The following is a 25885-nucleotide window of genomic DNA, read 5'->3' on the forward strand; positions in this document are numbered from 1 at the left end:
GCTATGAATCACACCGCATTCTCTCACCTAGCAAGCATAGTAACTGTCGAGAGTAGATGTAGACATCGTATAGAGGAATGAATATCCATTCGAAGTTCGATTTAACCCAAAATAGAACGCAGGCACTTACTCCCAAACAAGCACATGAGTAAAACGACAAGAGAACAAGTAACATACTCAGAACCCAACACCAAGGAAAAACCCCATGCACAAACAATCAACTCTCAGTCAAGTCGCGGTCTCAGAGAACGAGCCCATCCAACCGTATCCAGGCCTTACCAAGGTGAACAAGAATCCCCCTCATCCAACTCATTGCCAACAAATCCCAACAAAAGCCTCCCGAGTAACACCACCCACACCCTCCAGATCAAACTCCTCAATCATAGCCCTAAGCTCCTCCTCCTCAAGCCCCGTCTCGCCCAACTCCCTCGCTACACGTCTCAAGTCCTCAAGGTCAATAAACCCCTTAGCACCCTCGTCGAACAGCTCGAACGCGCGCAGGATCTCGTCCCGCGGGTCCCGCTCGAGGATCTTCAGCGCCGTAACGGCCTGGAACGACGAGAGCGGCATGAGCAGGTTAGATGGGTGTTGGGGGTTCGACACCGGGCCTTTGTTTGATAGCGCTTGCGCTTGGCCGTGTTGGTTGCCTGCCGCGGCTTGTTGTTGCTGGACTTGTGGTCGGGGTACGCCGTAGGTTGTTAGGAGGGAGATTAGCTCTTGTTTGCCGAGTGTGAAGCCTAGAGCGCGGAAGGCGACGCGGAGTTCGTGGTAGTCCAGGTGGCGGTCGCGGTCTAGGTCGAAGAGGGTGAACTTTGGAGAAGTTGGTTAGCTGGTGGGTTTGGAAGTGGCTTTTGTGGTGCGGTTTCTTTCTCTGTTTTCTGCGTCCTTGGAGGGAGATAGAGAAGCGGGGTTGCGGGAGAGTACAGTATTTGGGGAATAGTGGTGTCTAGATGGATCAGGGTATCCCTTACAGCTTCGTTGATCTCTTCCCTCTGCTCTTCGGTGAGTCTGCTTAGCGGATTCGCGTCCTGCGCTGGGCCATGGGACTGTGCGTTTGTTGCGGGCGCGGGCGCGGACTGTTGCATTTGCTTTTGGCCTTCGGGGCCGTTGAAATCGCCTTGGTTGGCATTTCCCAGACCGCGATGCCGTGAGAATGATGAGGCGCTGAAGGGCATCGCGTTCGTGTTGACGGAGCGGTCTGGGAGTTTCGTGCCGGCGTAGGAGCGCGACGCGAAGGGTTGGCCAGAGGCCATGATGAATGGCGTGTTCAGGTTTAATTAGATGGCTGGATCAAGAGTTCTTCAGCATTAATTCAAGTGGAGGGGCTCGTAGCCCATGAGAATGCGTGGTTAGATGAGGTCCCACGGGGTGTTTGGCGGTGGGAGGATTCTGGAGACGCGCCAGACGCGGGCGGAATGACTCGCTGCTCGCTGTTTTGCTTTCGTTACAGATATAGCGATCAACGAAAAATAATTATTACTTTAGGGACAATTTAGGATTCCAATTTATTTCTTCTAGAAGGATGAGCGAGTGAGCGAACTTCTAGACACAGCACAACTGGTGCTAATCACAAACAATTGGACAGATCTCCCAAGCCATGAAAAACCTCATTTCCTATCTAGCAACTTTGTCCTTGAAAAGAGTGTCGTATGTTCCTCCCATGAATAACTTGTGAAATAAACATACAAAACAATAGTGGTGAGCGAATATTGGTGTTGCAGACAGCTTCAACAATTGTACAGAGATTGCTGGAAGCCATAGACTGGCATTGTATCGGGTGGCATTGTATCGACAAAGTTTGCAGTCATTGGATCGAATGCATTGCCACACTCATCACTAGGGAAGTCAAACAGAGTCCTCGAGTCGAATCTTTCAATCTGGTCGGTATAGGCCATGTGATCCAAGCCATTCTGTGCTTGGGCAATTACCGTATTGTGAGAAGCCGCTGATGGTTGCAAGAGCCCATCGGCCTGCTCAACAGGATTCGCCAAATCGCAAGGCCGAGGGAAATGATCAGCCAAGAACGATTGCATTTCGTAGGGTGGTGTCGAAAAGGGATTGTCATGCTGCCTCAGAACAGACGACATTTCCTCGGGGTCTCCTAGCCAGAAAGCCATATCCACGTCTGGCGATGGCTGGAGGTAGGGGATTCCTCCCTCAAGAATCGATCTGGATTTGCCCGTAGCCCCGTGCCCGGGGGATACATTGTGCAGGATGTCTTCGAGTTTTTCACGAACACCGCTCAGATAACAGCTGGAGGCGCCAAATATTCTCGCAACGATGTGGTCGTTTAGGAGATCTTGCAAGGCACATAGAACTCGGTAATACAATGCTGCGGCGAACCAAGCAGGATCAATCTCATTTTCTTTCCGTGGCCGGCTTTTCTTGTTGTTCTGCTTGTCCTTTCCACACAGGGCCACATACAAACCAGGGCAAAAGTCCTCAGACATTTGCGCTAGCTTCCGAAAAGAGAGAATCAAAAGATAAAACGAAACGAGTCGCCCGGTAGTAATTTCATACCAGGAGGCACGGATTTGAGCTTGCGCCAAGCCTCGAATGGCTATAAACAGATTTGCCAATCTGATTGCGTTCCAGACGAGCGGGTTCTCTCTGTTTATATCTCCAATTTTGCCCAAATCCACCGGGGGGAGGACACTGGTAACCCCAGCAAGGAAATCCTCGACGGGGCACTCTGTTCTACTCGATAGTGTGATACCGGCCCTCGTTACTGTCCAATTCCATGCAGTGCAGGCTCCGCCATATGTTTCGCGGATATTGACAACCGCTTTGAATGCATCCATAAGTTTGAAGACCTCGTCACTCATGCGTTGCAAATTATTCCTTGCCTCTTGGGACGGGAAGCTAAGGATTGTAAGGGAGTCCCCTGTAGGCGGCCCAAGCAGACATAGATCTCCCCAACTTCGAAAGCAGATTCGGTTACCCTTAGAAGAGCACGGAGGACAGGGTGTAGCTGTCCCACATTTCTTCTTAGCCCGGTAGCACGCCATACACGAGCCGCCAGCTTTCTTGAGTGCAACGATATCGTCTCTCTGTTGCTGAAGTTCGGCCTGGTTACGGGGGATTTTTTCGCGGATGTTGTCTGACTTCCCAGGGTCCGCTGGATCCCATAGGACGAAGCCATCGGGGTACATCTTGTCGAGAGCGGGAGACGGCGGACGTACTGGCGCAGCAAATGGTTGGGTTTCACCGCCGCTGTGTTCACTTCGAGCACGCTCATATTGAGCCGACACGCAGGAACCGAGATCGTTGGGGCTGGAAAATCTCGAGGGTCGAGACTTCGAGCTTGTGGGAGATACGGAGTTTTGTAATTGGTCTTCAAATGTGGCAGGTGTCATTATTGAATCAAAACCAAATGGGTCATCAAGAAGTGTCAGCTCCTGATGTTGATCGCTAATATCCTGAGATTGGCTGCTTATCGAATCATTGTCAAGTTCGTTGACCATTTCTGAATCCATGGGCTGGATCTCATATACCATGGTCGTCGTCGACGACAATTGCCACGTCTGTGGCATTGAATGCTCGATATTGGGGTCGGAAAAGTAAGGTGTGGTTGATGCGAGTTGAGACATGGCAGACTGAAAGCTCTGTAGTCAGTATCAAGAATTCACGACATGTGCAGGCTTGAAGGGAACCCATAGGGACATAGGAGGGCGAGATGGGAGATCGAACTCACAGGATAGACGGAATCCGGTGGATGCGGTGTCGACGGTGCGTATTTACGCCCGCGGTTCGGATGAGGAGATAATCGAGATGACTGATGCCGTGTAGCGGCTTGAGCTATCATGGTTTTGAGGATAAACGAGAGGAATAGCACTGAGCGAGACTCTGAAAGATCGTCGAGCAAAGGCGAGAGCGAAAGGCCGGGCTCAGGGCAGAGCCTAATAACAAACTGACGTTTGTACTTGAACAAGTTGTCGATCCTTTGCGAAGGTAGAGAATGAGTGATGTGAGGTAAAGATGGAACTAGAGGATACACCTGGGCATCTCTAAAGTTACTCGAAACGGACTAGTACCATCGATAACCAGGCCAAACCTTGGCCGAGGCTTAGCTCTGAACCTTCAACATCATGGCAAAGGACATAACGGCGTCACTCGAGGTGAAGCAGGCACGACCAGGCATGACCAGGCCCATGAGACCGAGTCCAGATCCGGTATAGCGCATCGCTAGGCATAAGGTTTACCTAGTGTATGTAGTTTCCGGGGTTCAAAAACGGAAGTATGAAGGCTGCGATGTCATAGCCCCATAGAATGGGCCTGGACTTGATGTATAGGAAGGGAGATATGATCAAACAGTGAAGACAATCAATTTCTTTGATATGAGATACTGTTCAACCCAGGGTCTCTCCGCGTGCCAAGGTCCAAGTCCTCCAGGAAGGTACGACCGAGGAGTTGCTCTGGCAGGTAATCCTGTTGAACCTTGCCGTCGACATAGTTTGGATTGTATTTGTACTCCGCACCATAGCCCAGCTCCTTCATGAGCTTCGTTGGGGCATTCCTCAAATGAATAGGAATAGGCAATCCCGCTATCCCTGGCTCGTTCAAGGCGGCAAAGACGTTATTCAAGCCACGGTACGCGCGAGTACTCTTTTTCGATAGTGCCATCGCTACGGTAGCATGCGCCAAATTGATTCGTGCTTCTGGGAGTCCAATCTTCTCCACGGCCGAATGTGTGGATATAGCAAGTGACAGCATGGTGTTGTCCGCCAGGCCAATATCTTCGGAAGCCACAACGATCAGCCGTCGAGAGATATACAGGGGGTCTTCGCCCGACTGGATCATGCGAGCAAGGTAGTAGAGTGCCGCGTCTGGGTCGCTCCCTCGAATGGACTTGTGAAAGGCGGAGATCGTATCATAATGCTGATCTCCAGCACGGTCATACACGAGCGTCTTGGTCAGGGATCGTTTCAGGTCCTCCTTGTCCATTCCAGCCCTTTTTGACAGATCCATGGCTAGCTCCAACAAATTCAACGAAGTGCGAGCATCTCCATCGGCGAATCTGGCGAGATACTGGATTAGCTCTTCGTCCACCAGTTCGGAGGGCGAATAGCTCGGGCCTTCAACCTGAAGAGCACGATGAAGGATCGAAATGATGTCCTCATCGGTAAGCTTCGCAAGAGTGAATGTCCGACAACGTGAGAGCAGCGCATTTTGGACTTTGAACGATGGATTTTCCGTTGTGGCACCGATGAGCGTGACCTGGCCGCTCTCCACCGGGCCCAAGAACACATCCTGTTGTGACTTGGAGAATCGGTGAATTTCGTCACAGAAGATGATCGTCTTTCTCCCAGTGAGTCCCAGCTCACTACGAGCTTCGGCAAATATCTTCTTGCACTCTGCCACGCCGCTGCTCGTACTGTTGATTTCCACGAATCTGCTGCCCACCAGTGACGCAATGACTCGAGCAATTGTTGTTTTTCCTGTCCCTGCGCTGCCCCACAATATCATACTCGGTACTCTGTCCTGTTCGATGAGTCCGCGTAGGATGCCGTTAGGTCCGACAAGCTCTTGGCCGCAAACTTCTTCGAGCGTTTTAGGCCGCATGCGCTCGGCTAGAGGTGCTGCTTTGTGGAAGGCGTTGATCTTCGGGCGCTTTGCTTGTGGCTCTTTCGTGTCACCATTTGATTGCTTCGGCCCATCCCCATCCCGTCTAGATTCCGCTTCCTCGATAAATGATCGCTTGCTGTTGAGGGCGCGTGGGGTCGTTGTGGGACGGGACGGGGAATCTTTGGGAGTATTCGACTGGGCAGAAGCTTTGCGCGCGGACGGAGGTTGAAACATGCTTGGGACTGGTCCCTTCTGGGAAGATGCCAGTTCACCTGGAGAGGACGAAGCTTCTTCGATGAAGCTCTGACATCCCGAGTCGATGTGGTCGTTGATTTTTAACTGGGAGACAGATTGCTCGCATATTGGGCAGGAAATCATGATGACCGGAGAATGATCTGGTCATTCACTAGGTTACTCAAAGACTTCGAGGTGAGGTAAACGAATAAACGTAGAAATGATAGCCTCCACCTGCGGGTACGACGCGTTCAACGCGTTAATTAGTAAGTAACAGGCCTTGGTGCCTGAAAATGGGCAACAAGATCAACTACCTACATAGGTACATAGGTAGTAACTACTAGAATCTATACATATGTACTACGTACATGATAAGTACAAGCAAGGTACTATATAATCTCCGAATGACCCGAAGAGAAGTAAAGAAACAACTCCCGAGGGCCGTCAGAGCCGAGTGCGGAGCACGCAATGGCGGGGAAATTCAACTTCGCCATATATTGTCCTCTCCCTCCTTATTGTCTTCAACACTCATGATTTCCCGCTCTTATCGGCATATTCTTGCTCAATCACAGAATTGCAAGTCCAGAAACCTCTTCTTCGCCCCTGCGACATTACCCCGACCTGGTCACGGCGCAAGAGCGATGTCGGCTACAGCTTCACGACCCGATCCATTTCGCCCCGCCAAGCGGGTAGCAGGACAGCGCCAGGATGTTTGGTATGCAGTTTCAAGAAACAGGTTTGGAAAGAAATACTAAATGGGAACTGAAGGTCAATCGTCAACGAGGCCGCTGCAGCTTCACCAGTTCAGCCGATTGTGAACATGGGCCAAGGGTTCTTGTGAGTCGCGTCATTTTCGAGGACCCCCAATCACTTTAAAGGATAGGAATTGACGTACAATGTTTCTACGCAGTGGCTATAACCCTCCCAAATTCGCTCTTGACGCTGCGAAAGATGCGCTAGACCGAGTGGAATGCAACCAATACTCTCCGACGAAGGTAGAGATCGCCAACGGATCTGCGCAAGGTTGCACGAATGCTCATACAATATAGGGCCGCCCCCGCCTTAAGCAGGCTATTGCGGATGCTTACTCGCCCTTCTTTGGCAAGAAGCTAAACCCCGAGACCGAGGTCTCGATCACGACCGGCGCAAATGAAGGTGAGAGATTGGTATAATTCACCTATGAATGGACATTTGGCGCTGACAAGCGACCAAAAAATAGGCATGCTTAGTGCCTTCATGGGCTTCATCGAGGATGGTGATGAGGTCATTATCTTCGAGCCCTTCTTTGACCAGTAAGGAGCACCGATATTGCGAGAAGAGTTGAAGGCATACTAATTCACTTGGAATAGATATATTAGCAACATCGAGATGCCCGGCGGTACCATCCGCTATGTTCCCCTCCACCCACCCAAGGATGGTGCGACCAAGACATCATCTGCGTCGGAGTGGACTATTGACTTTGAGGAGCTCGAGAGGGCCATGAACCCCAAGACAAAGATGATTGTAAGCATGCAATACCGAGACCTTCATGAGTACTCAAGCTAATTGTAACAGGTCTTGAACTCACCGTAAGCAGCCTTGATCTACAAAGGCGAATAAAGTCTCAACTAACTGTGTGTTCATAGGCATAACCCCGTGGGAAAGGTCTTCTCGCGCGAGGAGCTCGAGCGCATTGGCGAACTTTGCGTGAAGTACAATCTTATCATTTTGTCTGATGAAGTTTACGACCGCCTCTTCTATACTCCCTATACTAGAATCGCTACTCTGTCTCCAGAGTTGTACGAGCGCACTTTGACCGTGGGCTCTGCCGGTAAGGCCTTCTACGCTACTGGTTGGCGTGTCGGATACCTCATCGGCCCTGAACACCTGATCAAGTACGTTGCCGGTGCACACACCCGTATCTGTTACAGCAGTGTGTCTCCTCTCCAGGAAGCAGCTGCTGTTGCTTTCGAGCAGGCAGAAAAAGAAGGCTTCTGGGACGAGAGCCGAACAGATATGAAGGGTAAAATTGAGCGGTTCTGCGAGGTCTTTGATGAGCTCGGTATCCCGGTATGTGATTACTCTAACCCTTAAGTATCAATTCTACTTTGCCATACATTGACTTTGCTGACAACAATCTCTACAGTACTCTGATCCTGAGGGTGGATACTTCGTGCTTGCCAACATGGCCTCTGTAAAGCTGCCGGCTGACTACCCATTCCCGCCTCATGTTGCTAGCCGTCCTCGTGATTTCAAGCTCTGTTGGTTCCTCATCCAGGAGGTTGGTGTAGCTGCTATCCCTCCCACTGAATTCTACACTGATGCCAACGCCAACATTGCTGAGGATTATCTCCGCTTTGCGGTGTGCAAGAATGACGATGTTCTTGAGACTGCCAAGGAGCGCTTGAGAGGGCTGAAGAAGTATATCGCCCAGTAAACAAAGACAATCAGGGCTTTGATATGTGAGAAGTGACGAGATATGCATAGAAGTGATATGAAGCCAATAGAAATTGGATATAAAGATGAAAGATATGCCACAAAAACTAATTCCCCATGAATCTTCTCTTGCATGGTTTACTTGTACAGATCTACTCATGTGCAGCTACGTCTACATGACTTAAAGCACCTAGGAACAATGAATCAGGCACAGAAGGACAAAGGCACAGTAGGACAGAGGCACAACCACGCGACGGTCTTTGTTCCTATAAACAAAGGAGGGGGCGATCAACTCCCCCCTCCAAACCGCCGCCACCACCGAAAACGTAATACAAAAAATGGGCATCCTGGACCTGGGGGGCATCCACCGATTGAACACTGATGATATCTCTCTCCAAACCAGCCACCCCAGGTCCAGGACCCCGGTACAAAGAGGGCTAGGGAAGGGACGGCTCCCTACCCTGACCACGGAATCTCCACCTCCATGGGGCCCGTTCCCGCCCCGTCCCAACCGACGCCACGGCGGAATGTCCGCCGGTCCACTGTGAGGACCTCCGAGAATCCTGCACCACGCGTGCGAGCCTCCACGTCGCTCACCGAAGGATGGGTGGCTCGGTGCGCCCTCAGAATCCAATAGTTGGATTCTAGGGCTTCGCACACTCTCCGGAAGCCCAACCCCATACGGTGGTTACCGAGCAACGTGGGGAGACGCTCGCTCACGCAAGTCGGATCCTCGCAGTGGCGTCGGTCAGCACCGACCCACTCCGTCTCGCAGGCATGCCGCAAACCAAGATGGCTCTGATGGATGTTGCCACCCATCTCGAGTCCCATCTGGTACCGCAGCATGCCGTCCATGTCCTTGTCACTGGCCCACATGTTGTGGGCCCGCATCCAGTCCCGGACAAGCCGGTAAAGATAGTCCACAAAGTCTGGATGTTCAACCGCCGCTGGGAGGAAAGAAGGGTTAGCATATGATCTAAAAAGTAGGCAATGGTGAGGGTTGTATGATATCAAAGCGCAGGCAAACTGAGAGTGAGGTAAAGCTGAAAGTGTAAAGGAACTAAAAGTGAGATGAAACTTACCGAAGAGACAGATTGCAAGGCACCGGCGGAACCGGTCCTTCTCTTTGGCGTCCTCGAATCGCACAATGTGTGCGATTCGAGGTGAACATCGCAGCGCCAAGTGACTGGCTGGAGCGTCCTCAGCCCTCACCAGGTCGTCCCACTCCGCGAACACGAAGTAGTCACCTCGGTCGCGGGCGGAACTGAACCACAACGCCTGACGATGGCGCTCAGGGTTGTCCCACTGGTGAAGGCTGGGAAGCATTGGTGGACCCACGAGATCGTCGTACGGAATCGAACCGGCCACATTCTGGTGCAAGGCTTGGAGCTTCCCGCAAACTCCCCAGTGCATCTTGGCATCCTCCCACAGGTGGTCCTTGCCGCAGTAGCGGACCAAGGAAAACGGTCCGCACTTAGGGCAAACAACGGAGCCCCCATCCGCGAAACCACAGGCGACTTGGCAGTCTGCCTTCTGGCAAAGAATGCCAATTATGCTCAAGTCCCACTGTGGTTCAGGGGGTGGAGGCCCGATGTTGCCGAACTGCTTGGCTGTGGGAGTCGGTTCATCATCCTCAGACGACTCGGGTGGAGACGGAGAACGACCTTCCACTCCATCTTCCTGGGAAGAAGCGTTAGAGACGGGGAACTCGGCGTCCGCATCGCGTGTTTCCTGACGCTTCATCAAGTTCTTACACTTCCGTCTCTGACGCTTCTTCTTTTTGTATGCTCTCTTCTTATCATGTTGGCTAGACTCCGCTGGAGTTTGGTCATCTGCCAAGACAGTGCAAGATGAACTGGAATCGTAAGTCGTAGACCCAGCGGAGTCTGCAGTGGACAAGACAGAAGAGGCAACGGAGGTCGATGGAGGGTCGGCCATTTGGGACGAGGATGTGGTTTTCTGGCCCTCGGAAGGCCCTGTAATCTTTTGTTAGCATGTATTCGAAGCAAAACATATGTAAAATGTGATTGCATACCTAGATTGGCCACGTCAAAAGACTGTCTCCGACGCAAGACTGGCACCTGCGCCTCGTGGCCAACAGGGTCCTTTTCGGAGTCTAAATGATAGTTAGCAGCTGCATCAACTATGATATAAAGATTAAGGGCTTACCAGAAAACCATACCTCGCCCCTGTTGTCCGAGACAGGGCGCCGAAGCTCAACCTCAGGCCCCTGCGGAGTCAAGCACAGCTCATCTGAAACCTTTGCTGGCTCGTTTCCTTCCGCTTGCACTACTTCTTCCTCGGGATCCTCATCTATCTTCGGCAAGGCGCTCGTAGGTGTGAAGAAAGGCGACAAAGAGGATGAGGGGAAGGGAGTTCGGGGGGAGAGGTGGGTTCGGGCTGTCTCAAATGATGGATAAGATGGGGTAGTCGAGTCAATGGGGGTAATAGGGACCGGGGACGCATTGACTGTTTGTTGGCCAGCAACTGCTGCAAGTTGCTGCTCGGTCAGGACATCCTGTGGAGCGATGTCGTGCACTTCCGGAAGTAGGCCATCACGCTGCTCTGTCATGTTGTGTGTGGTGTGAATAGAAACTTGGTTTGCGTCTCTCTTTCCTGTGTCGGAGCTAGATGAAGTAGGTGTGCGCTTTCCCTTGCGCTTGCCCTTAAACCTTTCGTTGCTCTTCCGGGTATCAATCGTGAGTGTAGAGACCCGCTTGGTCAACTCTTTCTCGGGTGACATCTGATAGGCCGACTCTTGCTTTGTCGACTCTTCCCTCGTTGACTCCTCCCTGGTTGACTCTTTGGTTGACTCTTTGGTTGACTCTTCTTCTTGCTCTGTCAACCCATGCTGGGTCATCTTGTCTTGGGGCAACTCTTCCTCGGTCAACTCCTTGGTCAACTCTTGACTTCCCACTTTCTCCATGGTATGTTCCTCCACTAACACTGACTGCCCTGGACTTGGCACAACTGACGCATTAGACTTTTCGTCCTGATGGGTTCCTTCTTCAGCTGTGGAATGTTCACGGGCTCTCTTTGCAGGTCTCTTTGATGACTTCTTTCCTTTATTCTTCTTCTTTTTGGAAGAAGAAGCTGGAACGTCATCGACAACCAACTTCCCAAACAGCCCGTTACCTATGCCGCTAGTCCCTGACAGCAGACATTGAATGCGTAGCCAAATCCGGACCGGAAGCGCCATCCATTTGCCGTAAGTGTACTGTGATATGTTAGTTAGATCCCGTGATTATTGGTGAAGACTTTATACTGACAGGGTCTTTTTTAGAGATCTTCCAGTAGAAATGGTCACGCTCGTCAACAGTGACCATCATCTGCTCCCCCGGGTTGGCGTCCTTGACACTCACAAACTTGAACCTCAGGGTTGACGATTTTTCCTTCGCCTTCATCCAGCTTACTCGGCAGCCGGATGATTCCCATGGGGCTGTCCATTTCATGTAATAGCTGTCCCGCTTGGGGTTCGTTGCCTCTCGGCAAGCCGGTGCGGAACCGGTCTCAACGTTGCTCATGGCGATCTTCTTTGGAGAAGTAAAGAGTGCTTCAATCGATCTCATGATCCCCATCATGCCCTCTGGATAATCGGTGGGGATCTTGAAGTCAACGCGCACGAGCTCAGGGCTTTCAATCACTGCATCAAGGTCGCACTTCGGGTTGCCCTTGCTGTTGTTCTCCATGCAGAACATCGGGCTACTGCTCCGCCAGTCCTTAATCTTCAGCCTAAGCTGCCCATTGTCCAGAGTGAGCCCAGCCTGTTTATCCGTCCAATTTTTTGACTTGACCTGGGTCATGTCGGTGTCTGCCCTTGGGGGTCTGCTTGCCTCCGGAAGCCCCATCTCGGTTCTAGTTGACTGAGGATTGAACAGTTCTGGCATACGGCCTTCGACGAGTGTGGAATGTTGCTTTATGGCTTCGACCTTGGAGTCTATGAGGCGTTTCTCTGCCACAACCTCCTCTAGAATTGCCTTGAGCTGTTCCAACTGAGCTCGGCTCACTTGATATACATCGGAGCTGGGCAGCTGGGTGTGCGATTCCGACTTTTCGTCCTGTCCCTGTACAGGTTCAGATTGGAGATCGTGGGGCGATATCTCGCCATCGGCAAACTTGCTGAAGACAGTAGGCATTTCGTCTGATGGTGACGATGAACTGGGGAATTGATCTCGTCGGTCAGCGACTCTCTATCGAGTTATGCTTCCCTTTGGATTGGAAGACGTACCGAGTGGGAATAAGGATAAGGTACTTGATGTCCTCTGTCCGGTATTGGAATTGAACTGACTCTGCATTAGTTGAGGTCCATGGATATCCAATACTGCAGTTAGCAAGAAGACACACTTGACAATCGGCAAAAGCCAACAGTAATCTTGCTCCTCACTGGGTTTTTTGATGTGTCAGTTGAGGCGCATAGAGGAGCTGCGCGATGAGCTTACCAAATAGTCTTTGGTCGTCACGGGGCTCTCTTTGGTCCAAGGTTGTTTTGGTCTCATACAACAGACTGTATGGACTGTCTTGACCATGCGTCAGTCGACGGGACGATGAGTGGTATGTGCGGCTTCACGACAAGCGACTTACCAAGGTTGGTCCTCAAAACACTAGAAGGCACTGAGACTTGATCTCACAAAAAGGATCGTGGATGCTGCTTAATCATGCAGGCCCCTTTGTGGGCGCTGGTGGTGACCTAGCGCGTGAGAATGTGCGGCAACTTGCTGTGCGAAGCCTAGCTCATGCATACACCATGAGGCAAAACAAGCTTTTTCTCTTTGACAAAAGGGCTTTATGACTCAAGGAGATCAAAGGGATGAAAGGGGACATACACAAGTCACGAGTATGGGTGCGTGTGTTGTGGATGCTATTTGAATCATGCACCATCAGCCAATGTTCATGGGTGTTGATGGTAACCCAACGCGTGAATATGCGCGACAACTTACTTTGCGAATTCCTGGGTCATCCGTTATGAAGGCAAACTTTGTCTCTTTGACTAATAGCTTTCAGCTCAAGGAGATCAAGGGGATGAGAAGGAGCGCACGAACCAGTTCAACGGGTGTGCGTGCTGTGGGCTACTTGAATCAGTCAAGGTCCATTGGTGTTGGTCGCGAACCAACGCGTGAGTATGCGTGACAACTTACTTGTGGATCCTGGGTCATTCGTCACGAAGGCAAGCTTTTGTCTCTTTGACCAAGAGGTTGAAGTTCAAGGAGATCAAGGGGATGAGGAGTAGTGCACTGAAACCGTCAATGGTTGTGCGTGTGAGAGGATTGGAAGAAAATGATTCGGACGAGTCGAAGATGAAGAACTCAAAAGAGACAAGCTTCAAGATTCGACACGATGGATGAGACAAACACTATGCACGTGGTACTGTCAGAGTCTTCAATTGGAAGTCGCGACTGACCAGGCGAGCGTGATAGGAACGGAGATACATACATTTGCATTTTCCGAGCGCTTGTTTTCTTCGATCTGGTCAGACAAATCAGTTGAACGTCGAGGTATGCAGTAGCCTTGATGGTATTTATGGTTCTCAACAAGGTGGTGTCATGCATCAAGGAAGAAAACATACTGAGGCTTGTCTTGACCGGACAATTCCGTGGGTTTCCGTCCCCAGAGTGTGAAATACGTGATACGAGGTCGCCGTATTGAACAAACGATACGGATTTGTGCAATACCCTGAACTTTACATCATATCCCCACGCCATTAAAGCTACATATTCAAAGACGGGTGCCAGCTTGAGGGATATCCCTCGTTATTGGGGGGTCTTTCTGGCCCGCTGATCAAGAGACGGTGCCGGTCTGAGGGACATCCCTCGTTATTGGGGGGTCTTTCTGGCCCGCTGATCAACAGACGGTGCTAGCTTGAGGGACATCCCTCGTTATTGGGGGGGGTCTTTCTGGCCCGCTGATTAAGAGACGGTGCCGGTCTGAGGGATATCCCTCGTTATTGGAGGGTCTTTCTGGCCCGCTGATCAACAGACGGTGCTAGCTTGAGGGACATCCCTCGTTATTGGGGGGTCTTTCTGGCCCGCTGATCAACACACGGTGCCAGCTTGAGGGACATCCCTCGTTATTGGGGGGGACTTTCTGGCCCGCTCATCAAGAGACGGTGCCAGATTGAGGGACATCCCTCGTTATTGGGGGGTCTTTCTGGCCCGCTGGTCAAGACACGGGTCCCCATTATTGAGCTGTCTTTGCAACACCAACTAACCAAAGACGAGGTCAAGGAACTGACATAAAGGCTCAGAGGGCATATGACAGAGGTGATAATTCTGATACTGTTAACAGAGCTGTTCTTGCGCTAGCTTTAATGTATTTTAGCTACAGATTAGGGATTCAATTTCACTTTGCTTATATCAATCTTCTTTGCAATACATAAGAGATTGGAAATTGTACTTCAAAAAGCCAGTAACACAGGTATATACTCGTAAAGTATCATAGGTTAGTGCAGCACAAGAAGCCTTCAGCATGGAATTCCATACATATGTAGAAGTCATGGCATGTCGTTGCGAGTTGTTAGGGTGCGAGTTTGTCACGTGGAGTCACGTTTTCGACGTACTCGGTGAATGTCACGTGATGCGTTCCTTTCAACGCCGGCGACTACAACTCGAATAAGCATCAAGTACTTTTTTCACACACCTCAACCCTTGGTGAACTTGTTAAATGACCTATAATAACAATAGAATATATTGCAACATGTTTACTTATCCTTATATCATCAAAAATTGTGCGTGTAGAAATTCTGCTCTGCACTCGAGTGAGCGAGTCGGTGAATCGATTCACACGAAATCACCGAGTTAAGCGGCAACAGCCAGAATAAGGAGTAAACCCCAAGGGATGTCAAACGACATATGTATCGTCTACCCACATGACAAGGGACCAAAATATCTGCACAAGCATGATATTAAGATCGACTGGCCCTTACTGTCCGGCTATTGGCTCTCAGTCGTGGGCGGCTAAGCGCCCATGGCTATATTTGGCTGATTGTCCACTCCGGCGCTTTTGACACTCAAAGTAGCCAGTGAGACGCTCTGATGCTTCATGAAACAAACCATTGCACAGACTCCTCGTCTTCAGTCTTTATTTTTATACTTTCTTTGTTTCGAAATGGTTATGGTTCGCTCTGATTGGGGCTGTCACGACTATACGGGGTTGCCAAGGTCCATTCAACTGCTTCTTTATGAGCAACATTGGGCCATTGCAATGTCTGCTGCCGCCCAGGATGTCTGACAGTTTTCAGGTGACGTTTGCTGTCTGCTATATTTGAAGATTCATTGTCCCTTTCATTTTGATTCTATTGTTCTCTTCTATTCATCTATTGAGCTCCCCATTCATTCAACATCTATAAGAAATTATATACACCATGTCCCTCCACTAACCCGGCTCTTTTCCTTTGCTCTCTTTATCCTCTTCTAATATCTCTCTGTTTTTATGCAGGCTTTGCATATTTTCCCTTGATTTAATTACGCCTCCAAGCATTCCCGGTCTTCGCTGGACGAGATCACATCTGAAACATTTGGCAACTATCTTTCGAAAAGAAAAGAAAATTACACTACAATGGTATTCTCCCGATCTGGGCGGTCCATCTTTCCACTTCTCCCGCCTTATGGAGCTCACGATTCAAGCACGGGGCGGATAATTCCTCTACATCCAGATGGCCTCACTCCCTATCTCGGTCTGCGAGCTCGACTTTCACAAGTATGGATCAATCGGTGGACAATACTTTTACTGCTTATTCTCTTCCGAGTATTGATTGCAGTCGGCGACTTGCAGTCCAACATGGCATCCGCCAAGCGTGAGGCGCTCTCTGCATGCACGTCGGTTGAATCCATGGGCAGCGCGATGGCTTCAATGCCGTACTACCTATCCAAGGGTACCAATGAGCTGGTGGCCTCCTCAGTTGATGAGGCCGTTTCTGCCCTGAAGTCCGTGTTGTTGTTGACTATCACGGGCGTCGGGGAGATCCTCTGGTTTGTCATTAATATGATGTACTCCACCTACGCCTGTCTCATTACAATGGCCGTCCGCGGCACAGTAGGGGCCGGCATCGAGCTGGTCAAGGAAGCTACTGAGTGGATCAACAAAACCCTCCAGTCAATCAGTGGCGAGATTGAGAGTACGGTCAATGAATATAAAGACGAACTGAACTCATTCCTCGAGACAATCAACAAAGTGGCCAGCGTGTTCTCGGACGATCCTAGCCCAATCAACCTCAACAGCTCGATCAGTGCACTGGAGAATCTGTCTCTTCCGTCGTCGGTCAACCGCACGGTCGAAAAGCTGGACAGCGTCGTCCTTCCCAACTTCAAAGAAATCCAGAATTACACCAAGACCCTCTTCCAAACACCCTTTCAAGAAGTCAAGGACTTAGTCAACAGCACTTTAGGCACTTACAGCTTCGATCGGTCTGCTCTCCCGGTCCCTGCCAAAAAGCAGTTGGCCTTCTGCAACGACAACAAAGGTATCAACGATTTCTTCAACGGGGTCACCGAGTTAGCACTAAAGGCACGCAAAATATTCATTGCTGTCCTCGTTGTGGCTGCTATATTGGTGTGCATCCCAATCGCATGGCAAGAGATCCGCCGATGGCGCTCAATGAAAGAGCGCTCCCAGTTGGTTCGCACGGAAGCCCATGACCCAATGGATGTTGTGTACATTGTCTCCCGGCCATACACCGCGGCTGCGGGTATCAAGGCCGCAAGTCACTTCAGCAACAGCCGCCGGCAGATCCTCGTGCGATGGGCCATTGCCTATGCAACATCCATCCCTGCTCTTTTCGTGCTGGCTCTTGCACTGGCAGCACTATTCTCTTGTCTGTGCCAATACCTGCTCCTGCACTCGGTAAAACAAACAGTCCCAGCGTTGAGTGCCGAGGTGGGAGAATTCGCAGACAAGGTCGTTGACTCACTAGAGAGTGCCTCGACAGATTGGGCTACCGACGCCAACAAGGCCATCATGGATCTCGACACCGACCTAAACCACAATGTCTTCGGCTGGGTCAACAGCAGCACGCAAGCCATAAACGGGACTCTAAACTTCTTCATCTACAACACATCCAGCGTACTAAACGAGACCTTCAAAGGTACTCTGCTGCAAGAGCCTGTCTACGAACTATACGAGTGCCTCATCGGCCTTAAAGCGGAGGCACTCCAAAAGGGTCTGAACTGGGTAGCTGAGCACGCACATATCTCGCTCCCCACCCTTCCAAACGACACATTCTCCGCCGGCGCCTCCTCCAGCATCAACGACAGCTCTAACCCCTCTGATAGTTTCCTCGCCGATGCAGGCGACCAAACAGCCAACAAAATCACGGAGGTCGTCATTGCTGTGATCAACAAGCTCGAAGAAGCCGTGCGAATGGAAGCCATCATCGCCACTGTCATCCTCCTTCTCTGGGTGTTCATCGCCTTGATTGGTATCACTCGCGCCATGATGCTTTTCTGGAGCCGCGATAAGCACCGCGGCGAGGGGGGTCAGGGTCATGTCCTGGATCCCGTGCCCAATGGTGGACCACCATCTCAAGATCCGAATGGCTTTATTGAAGTTCCGCTTACTGCTATCCCGAGAAATATGTCCGGAGGTGGACACATTGTTCCTCAGTACACAGCGGCGACAACCTCCGCGCCTGTACCGAATGAGCCGTCGTCATATGTTGACGAGAAGGTTGGTTTTGCAGGGCAAAGGAACTATGAGCATGCATTGCAGGCGGACTCAGGTCCTGATCTAAGGGGAAGTAGCTACGTTGTGTATGATGTGAAGCGATGACGGAAAATATAATCCTGTCTTCCTCCATCTTTCGTCTGATCTTCGCTTTTCTGCAGAGAACATATACTCTGTACTCTCTCCTTTTGCCATCTCCGGCATTTCAATGTATTTGACCTGGTCATTCGTTTCTATATGGGCTGGTGTTCTGTCATAATAATTTCCAATAAAGATAGCGCTTTTAGTTTAGAATCAAGAATGCCACTTGATTTCAAAATCAAAATTCCCATCTGCGAGTCGTGTTAAACATCAGTCTAGAGTAACACCCCCATACAACACATCGGGAGATTGATGTAAACATGATAGAACAGATTCAATTTGATTGTCTTACAATATACTAAACATAAGCTCCAATACAGGGTGTAATCTCATACAAATCGTAGGCCATGAAGTCGTAGCCACTATATGGCAACAAAGAAGCTCTTCTCCCCCTCCTTGGGTTGCACTCTCACCCGTTCAATAATCGGATCAGCACAGCTAGTCCGAATACGCTCAGGGGTAGCAGGGGACTCCAAAGAAAGCACGTCATTCACATTCCACTGCTTACGTGCAGCCTTCAAGGCGTCACGAATGGCAAAGAAGACGGCACTACCCATAAACAAGGGCGGCTCGCCGACTCCACGAGAGCGTTGAATAGTGCGCAGGTTCTCCCACTTCACATCCTTCAACAAACTCACATTGAAAATCTGCGGGATATCACGGAAGCCAGGAATTTTGTAGTTGCCTGGACCTCTGGTAAATATCTGACCCGAGGCACGGTGCCAGAGACTCTCTTCGGTAGTGAAAAGACCTTGTCCTTGTATAAAGGCGCCTTCGATCTGGCCGTAGTCCACTGAGGGGTTGATACTGTGACCCACATCCATTTTCACGTCGGCGCGTAGAGGCGTCCAGTCACCTGTCAGTGTGTCGATCTGGACTTCGGCTGCGGTGACACCTTGTGTGAAGTAGAAGAACATTTGGCCGCTGTTCTCGCCCCATACGTAGCCGATATCCGGGGTACGGTAGTATCCTTGTGCGGAGAGGTTGACACGGGCGAAGTAAGCCGCGTGGGCAAGTTCTTTCATGGTGGCATTGGGCATCTTCTCACGGAAAGGACGTAGACGTTCGTTGATCTGTTCACACGCATTGAATATGGCATAGCCGTTGAGATCGGAGCTGGCTGAAGCAGCGGTTGCGGAGGTATTGGCCACTGTATTGGTCGCTGTCTCGGAAATGAAGACGCTCGCCTGCGGCACTTGCAACGCTTCGGCGGCGATCATGGTCATCTTTGTGTGGAGGCCTTGTCCCATTTCAACACCACCGTGTGCTACGAGGACACTGCCGTCGTGGTAGATGTGAACCAAAGCCCCTGCTTGGTTCAAGAAGAGAGCTGTGAAAGAGATACCGAACTTGGTTGGCACAATCGCCATTCCACGTTTGGACCACTTATGCTGCGCATTGTACTCCTCAACAGCCTTCCGACGCTCTTTGTAAGAGCTCTCCTCTAGCACCTGCTTGTACATCAACGGAACATACCAATCCTTGAGGGACTGGTTGAAATGCGTCGTATCATCTGGCTTGTACATGTTGATGGCCCGGATCTCTTCGGCTGGAATATCCAGGTGATCTGCAATCTCCGATATATAACTCTCAGCGAAGAACAGGCCTTGCGGACCGCCAAAGCCACGGAAAGCCGTGTTTGACACGGTATTGGTTTTGCAGATCCGGCCACGCACGTTCACATTCGGTACTTTATACACGCCATCAATGTGCGACAAACTTCGCTCCACAATGGCACCTGATAGATCTTGCGTGTGACCTCCGTTGGCATATACATCTGCATCAAGCGCAAGGAGTTTTCCTGTTTTGGTCACACCAACCTTCCATCGACAGAGGAACGGATGGCGTTGACCGGAAGTCAATATATCTTCATCACGATTGAGCATACACCGCACAGGTCGTCTTGATTTTGCGGCGGCAGTGGCACAAAGACCAGCCAGCTGGACAGATCGCGACTCCTTGCCACCGAAGCCACCACCAAGTCGCTTCACGCGCGATACAATTTTATTCGCAGATACGCCTGTCACCTGAGCGACATAGGCTTGTCTGTAAACGATTAGTTTATATTCCGCATGAGAAATAGTCAAGAATATTGCTACTCACGTTTCGGTGGGATTCTGGGTACCACTCCAAATCTCCATTTCGCCATCCTCCGGCTTTGGAATTGCCACGCAGGCTTGGGTCTCCAGGTAGAAGTGCTCCTGGCCACCCATTCGTGAGACTCCAGTAAAGATGTGGTCAGCTTGTTTGAAAGCTTCCTCGGTATCACCATTCTTGATGTAGCGATAGTGCTCAAAGTAAGATTCCGCCTCAATTGCCTCCTCAATCGTAAGGATGCTCGGGAGGTCTTCATATTCGACCTTGATAGCCCTCATACCTTCCTCGGCAATTTTAGCACTAGTCGCCAGAACCAAACCAATCGGTTGACCAGCAGTAGTAACTTCATCCACGGCAAAGAAAAGCTCGTCGGACTTGGGCTGCCCCCACCAGTTTGCTTGAGGATTAGGGAGATCCGTGTGGTCCACGTAGTTCACAACTCCCGGAATGTCCAGTGCAGCGGATGTGTCAACGCTGAGGATCTTAGCATGAGGCTTAGTAGACAGAAGCATGCAAGCGAATAACTCATTCTGTTGCACGGGAATATCATCCGTGTATTGGGCCTCTCCAGTGGACTGCTTCAACGCCGCAACATGCGGAGTTGCTCGCCCAAGGATCTTCTGTTGATAGGCGACGGAGGTCTCAAGGTCTTTTGATCCAGTAGAAATTGCTCTCTCAATCTCAGCAACAACATCTGGATCTAGATCCGAAGCCTTCACATCGAGTCCTGAAAGTACATCGTAGTAGAATCTGTAGAAGAAGCCCAGAGCCAAAGCCTTCCGGTAACTAGCCATACCACCAGGAACTCCAAACGGCAGGTTGAAATCCTGCTCCAGTGCACTCATGACTCCCTCCAGGGTAGCAGGGTTCGTAAACTTCTTGCCAACCAAAAACGCCTCAGCATTCTTCGCTGAGACGGTCATGGCTGCCATGCCACCAAACACAAGATTGGCACTGACCACATCGTTGGTCTCAGAAAGAGTCACGCGTAACGCGGAATTGACAATGGCAATATCATCGTCCTTCCGCTTGGCCTGTTTGTAGGCCCGCATGTGCTCTCCCTGTGCCTTCGCGGCTGGAATGCGCAAGCTAGCGATGATTGCGTTGGGGGCGAGGGCGGTTTTTCTGTATCCTTGGAAGAATTCGGTCATTGGAATTTCAGTCTCGCCTTCGAGGGATTTTGCCACGAGGATAGTGTTCGTTGCTACCAAAACGGGGTTAAGATCAGAGATGGGCGACGCAGTGGCCAGGTTACCTGCCGGGGAAGCGACGTTGCGGATCTGTCGCCCAGCGAAGTAGAGCAACTGCTTCTTGATCGCTTTGAAAGGTTGGCCCCTGGCATCGCCGTATTTCTCTACCGCTTGGTCACAGATGTGCTCGAGGTCCGTCAATGACACATTTGCACCAATCTCCAGATAATCGTCGTGCAAGGTAAATTGTCGCAATTCGGGGATGTCTCCCAGGTAGACGGAGGCCGCGTATCGCATTGCCTTGAACTTAATCTCAATTTGTGTCTCCGTGCTTCCACCAATTAGTTTGGCGCCCGGGTGGACGTTCTTAATCTGCAACAGTTGCTCGACGGTCACTGGTCGGTACCATTTCTTCTTCTTGTTGCCATATGCTAAAGGTCGGTATTCGTGTTTCCGCAGGGCGGCAGGGAAGATCAACTCTGTGTCTGAACTGTATGGCTTGAAGTCCGGCGCAGGGAATTTGTAATCGACTGTCTCGTTCTCTCCAGTGTTGGTGGAAGACCCTTTACAGCAACCACCGGAGCCGTTTTTCTCCATGCAGCAGCCTGACCCACCATTGGCAGAGGCCTTTCCGCAGTTGTTCGTCGAGTTGAAGCTCTGAGCAGCATCTAGGATAGGTCGGTAACCCGTGCAGCGGCAAAGATTTCCATCGAAAGCTTCTTCAACATCATGCTCCGAGGGAGATGGGTTGTTCCGCAGCAAGGCATAAAGAGACTTGAAGCTAACAGTCAGCTTCAGATTCCCTCCAAAAAAGCGAATCAAGCAAAAGGGCCACATAGGCGTACCATGACTATACCAGGAGTGCAGAAACCACATTGGCTTCCATTACCGACCGCAATCCGCTGCTGAATAGCGTGGGGGTCCTTCATATTCCCAATGCCTTCGACTGTGATAACATGCTTACCGTCAATGCTAACGAGTGGAGCAATACAGGCATTCACGGAGGCATGATAGATTTTCTTCGTTGTAGGATTGATATGGGAGACGACCTATTGACCAGATAACCCTCTGGTTAGCACTAGGTGCATAACCCGATATAGTTGACTGAGACCCACCACAGTGCAAGCACCACAGCCTCCCTCGGCACATCCAAGCTTTGTACCTGTTAAACCAATACCCCGCAGGTATTCAAGTAGAGTCACTTCCGGGTTGATCGTATCAACCGCAACCTTGGTGCCGTTGAGATAGAACCGAATAGTGTCATCCCAGTCCTCGGTCAAGGCAGACAGGCTGCTCGGCTTCTCAACCGCGACCGTGGAGCCCGTCTCTAGGATTCCGGGCGCCATGGTGGAGATGTAGCGATTGTGGCGATAGTTAGATGTAGGCTTTCAAGGGCGAGTTCAGGTGTGCATCTTGGTTTTATAACGAGGCGAGTTGCGGGCGAGTTGCGGGCGAGTTAGGGGAGCTTGTCCGCAACATGAATATATTACTAAAATGAAGTCTTCGAGAGGTTAGTATCGAAGGAGGGGAAGTCCGATGAGATCAGTTCCCCAGAGATCGATATCAGGCCCACTTGGGACTTTCCGTTATCTTTGCGGGGATCGCCACAGTCCGATGAGAAGTCGGGTGACCATCGGATTCTTGGCGTTGTTTTGCTGGGATTACTACTCCTTACTTATTACTTATTAACTACTTATCTCGATAGTTATTGTCCAGTTGGTGAAATTTCTATATCTGAATTACGTCAAAAGGAAGGAGGAAAATAAAGAAATAGCTACAATACATATATATATAAAAAAAATGGTTCGTAGATGGTAATCCCGTAAATGCTCGCTCACTGCCTCGAGCCTGCGAAAGGTTTCTCGTCCTCTTCCCACTTCTGACGTTCAACGACGCTTCGGGCCCTGCAAATAACTGAATTAACAAGAGTCTATGAGATGTTAGAGACAAGGTAACTTACCGATAGGCCTTCACAAAGCGCCAAACCTCTGTGTCCGCGAGGTTCCAAGCCTCAACAACATCCTTGATGCCGATGCGATTCGTTTCCTTGGTCTTAATTACTTCGCGGGCCTTTTGGATGAGTTCATATTCTTTGCCAACGCCTTGCTCGCTTGGCGTGCGATCCTGCGCGCTCTTGGCGGATTCTTTGTCGTTCTCGGTTGCGGGATCAATCTTACTCCCACGAGGAATCTTGAAACCAAACTGCCATTCAAACTCATCCAAGAGTTCCGAGGGGAGACTCTGACCTGCCTGTGCAGGAAGAGATTCCACTGTCATCCACAAAGAAGTCCCGACAGCATCTTCGCCTGCGACAACCTGCTTGAAAATTACTCCCCGGTATGAAGAACCCAATTCGGGCCCAAGGTGTTCCTTGGTCACCTCAGACAACCATGCGTCGCGGTCGGTCTCCCGGCGAACCTGTGGTGTTGTGATCTCCTCTGAGTTCTTCTGCAGACTGATAAGAGTGTAGGGGTGAGGAAGGGTACCGATGGTGAACAAGAAGGTGGTGTTTTTATAAGTCGAAGGTTGGCTGATACGCATGGGTTGCTTTGCAGACCCAGACCCGCACGGCCGACAATCAGGTTCATTGGGTGGACAAGAGTCGGGAATGGGCGACTCGGGGCACTGAATAAGAGCCTTCGCCAGTCGCAGGGCAGGTTCCACCAGCGCGGTAGTGTGCTGAGGGAACGGTTTCAGCACGGCCAGTCCGGCGGGGAAGGAGCTATGGAAGTGATTGTGCAGGTGGGCATTAATCAGTTGGACAAGAGCCAGCTGACCACTCGCAGGGTTCTGGGTCATCTTTTCATGCACGGTAGAGTAGCGGGAGGTGATGGCTGCAGATTTATAAAATGCCAAAGCATTCGGCGGCTCGACCTTGAACGATTCCGGTGCAATTAGATCGACAAAGGACTGAGTTTTATCATCGAGTTTCAGGACTGCGCTCTGAACGGCCGCATCGATCCGCGACTTGTCCGCCGCGTAGAGGCCATTCTTGAGGTTTTCGAATCGGGTAATTGATTCTGGGACACTCCCACGGCGGAGGTATGAGAGCATGGGATCATCGTAACGTGCCATGGGGAAGCAGTGGAAGTCTGCCAGTAAGCCGGTGCCCATGTGCCCCCACGCAAGCCAGGCGAACACCTCGTTCTGTGTTTTGGGCGCGAGTTTCCACTTCTGAACAACTTCATAGTTGGGGTTTTTCATCGCATCGCCCGGAGTCAATACTACGGGCTTGAATCCTTGAGCAAACCATGCCCGACGCCATGCGAGAAGCAATTCCGCATCGGCATTCTGCAAATCCTTGAGATCCTTGCCATTGGCTTTGTTGGGGTTATATTTCGCATCGTAGTACGTGTAGATCGGTCGACGTTCGCGAAGGGGAGGGAGGACAGAGCGATTCTCATCCAACGTGATGGCAGAGGAGAATGGGTTCAACCACTCGAGTGTGCTGTACCATTTCGACTCGCCGTGTGTGCTGTTGTTCTGTTCTTCGGGCTGCTCGTGCGAGGGAGGGCGGAACGAGGGCAGGTGGAAGTTGCTTAATGAGGGTAGTTTCGGTGTGGGCACAAACTTGGCCGGGCCTGTGGCTGATTGCTCCCCGGTATCAGGGACCGGAGAGGACGAGAAAATGAAAAGCAAAAGCGCGACGAAGACAATTACAGACAGGAGGGCTGTACTCCTGTGAGGAATCATTTTTCCAACATTCAATCCAAAGGCCCTGTATAGAGGCCCGTGAAAAGTTGAAGAAACACGTGTGGCTTCAGACCGCGACACTTCTCCTGAAACTCCGCCTCGAACGAGACCGGATTTGGCCAATGCAGTCTTGGCAAGAAAATGATGAGAGATATGAAGGCAACTCAACGCACCTTTATCTGAATCTGCTGGTCCTGACCCTAGCTTCCAATGCTGAGCCAAATACAAAATAGAGCCCTTGATAATAGTCTTTCGAACTAGGATGGGGATGCTGATTCCTTACTTGTCTGAGATCGAAGATCAAATGATGACTCAGCCAACCCATTCGCGATAGATCCATTGGAACCCTTATGACCTCATCGGAAGAGTGACCCGTGAACATCTAGAGGCTCTGGAATATGAAGCCTCATGGTTAACCAGGTATATGTTCAACATATGCTCCTCCCTCTTTGGATTATCATGGTCAAGGTAATTGGCACGTCTATTCCCCTATGTAGGGTTTGTGTCCATTTACAAGCAACTACTAGCAGTGATTTACAAACACTTTATATCTCTGTAGACGTTGATCTAGATCAATGGAGCTATGTGAACACTCTATAAGGTGATATATATATATCAGGGATGCTCCACATGTTTCGCATGTTCCACTAAATCATACATACATAGCTTGGAACTACCGGCATATGCTGTACATATATGCCTTGATCTCTTCACCAAAAAAAGACATGTGCGATGGTTGGGCTTCTATTCTCAACACCACAAGAGTGGCTGTCTAGGGCAAGTATAGTAGTCTCAATGCCAAAAACACTCAGTGAATCAGACAAAGAGGAACAACCAGACCTTGTACTCCGTACAACTCCTTAGTTCTGCCAATCTGTGCCGCCTTGGACTGGAGA

The 25885-nt window shown here is 50.6% G+C and overlaps 9 protein-coding genes across 9 annotated transcripts; 3 read left to right on the top strand and 6 right to left on the bottom strand.

Moving 5' to 3' along the window:
* Positions 1-309: 309 nt before the first annotated feature.
* cdc31 (putative cell division control protein Cdc31) lies at positions 310-1253 on the bottom strand (the record flags this gene model as incomplete). Its single annotated transcript, XM_002564623.1, has 2 exons — positions 310-810; positions 972-1253. The coding sequence occupies 2 exons, from the start codon at positions 1251-1253 to the stop codon at positions 310-312; spliced, it is 783 nt and encodes a 260-aa protein (XP_002564669.1).
* Positions 1254-1727: 474 nt separating this feature from the next.
* N7525_005590 (uncharacterized protein) lies at positions 1728-3590 on the bottom strand (the record flags this gene model as incomplete). The annotated part of the gene is made up of 1 exon (XM_002564622.2): positions 1728-3590. One exon carries the CDS (start codon positions 3588-3590, stop codon positions 1728-1730), a length of 1863 nt encoding a protein of 620 aa, XP_002564668.2.
* Positions 3591-4323: 733 nt separating this feature from the next.
* On the bottom strand, positions 4324-5943 carry N7525_005591 (ssDNA-dependent ATPase MGS1; the record flags this gene model as incomplete). Its single annotated transcript, XM_002564621.1, has 1 exon — positions 4324-5943. The coding sequence occupies one exon, from the start codon at positions 5941-5943 to the stop codon at positions 4324-4326; it is 1620 nt and encodes a 539-aa protein (XP_002564667.1).
* A 386-nt stretch (positions 5944-6329) lies between these two features.
* On the top strand, positions 6330-8215 carry N7525_005592 (kynurenine--oxoglutarate transaminase; the record flags this gene model as incomplete). The annotated part of the gene is made up of 9 exons (XM_002564620.2): positions 6330-6514; positions 6568-6636; positions 6710-6794; positions 6849-6954; positions 7019-7091; positions 7149-7302; positions 7354-7367; positions 7425-7848; positions 7925-8215. The coding sequence occupies 9 exons, from the start codon at positions 6330-6332 to the stop codon at positions 8213-8215; spliced, it is 1401 nt and encodes a 466-aa protein (XP_002564666.1).
* Positions 8216-8670: 455 nt separating this feature from the next.
* On the bottom strand, positions 8671-12350 carry N7525_005593 (uncharacterized protein; the record flags this gene model as incomplete). The annotated part of the gene is made up of 5 exons (XM_061213447.1): positions 8671-9161; positions 9297-10190; positions 10250-10330; positions 10384-11431; positions 11484-12350. 5 exons carry the CDS (start codon positions 12348-12350, stop codon positions 8671-8673), a joined length of 3381 nt encoding a protein of 1126 aa, XP_061070468.1.
* A 733-nt stretch (positions 12351-13083) lies between these two features.
* On the top strand, positions 13084-13556 carry N7525_005594 (uncharacterized protein; the record flags this gene model as incomplete). The annotated part of the gene is made up of 2 exons (XM_061213448.1): positions 13084-13327; positions 13384-13556. The coding sequence occupies 2 exons, from the start codon at positions 13084-13086 to the stop codon at positions 13554-13556; spliced, it is 417 nt and encodes a 138-aa protein (XP_061070469.1).
* A 2431-nt stretch (positions 13557-15987) lies between these two features.
* prm1 (pheromone-regulated protein PRM1) lies at positions 15988-17973 on the top strand (the record flags this gene model as incomplete). The annotated part of the gene is made up of 1 exon (XM_002564618.2): positions 15988-17973. The coding sequence occupies one exon, from the start codon at positions 15988-15990 to the stop codon at positions 17971-17973; it is 1986 nt and encodes a 661-aa protein (XP_002564664.2).
* Positions 17974-18371: 398 nt separating this feature from the next.
* On the bottom strand, positions 18372-22642 carry N7525_005596 (putative xanthine dehydrogenase HxA; the record flags this gene model as incomplete). Its single annotated transcript, XM_002564617.2, has 4 exons — positions 18372-20055; positions 20113-22070; positions 22142-22345; positions 22412-22642. 4 exons carry the CDS (start codon positions 22640-22642, stop codon positions 18372-18374), a joined length of 4077 nt encoding a protein of 1358 aa, XP_002564663.2.
* A 488-nt stretch (positions 22643-23130) lies between these two features.
* N7525_005597 (uncharacterized protein) lies at positions 23131-24989 on the bottom strand (the record flags this gene model as incomplete). The annotated part of the gene is made up of 2 exons (XM_061213449.1): positions 23131-23200; positions 23257-24989. The coding sequence occupies 2 exons, from the start codon at positions 24987-24989 to the stop codon at positions 23131-23133; spliced, it is 1803 nt and encodes a 600-aa protein (XP_061070470.1).
* Between the last annotated feature and the right edge of the window lie 896 nt (positions 24990-25885).

Source organism: Penicillium rubens (assembly GCF_028828025.1).
Source record: "Penicillium rubens strain IBT 27055 chromosome Unknown utg000002l_segment0_segment0, whole genome shotgun sequence".
NCBI classification, from domain to species: domain Eukaryota; kingdom Fungi; phylum Ascomycota; class Eurotiomycetes; order Eurotiales; family Aspergillaceae; genus Penicillium; species Penicillium rubens.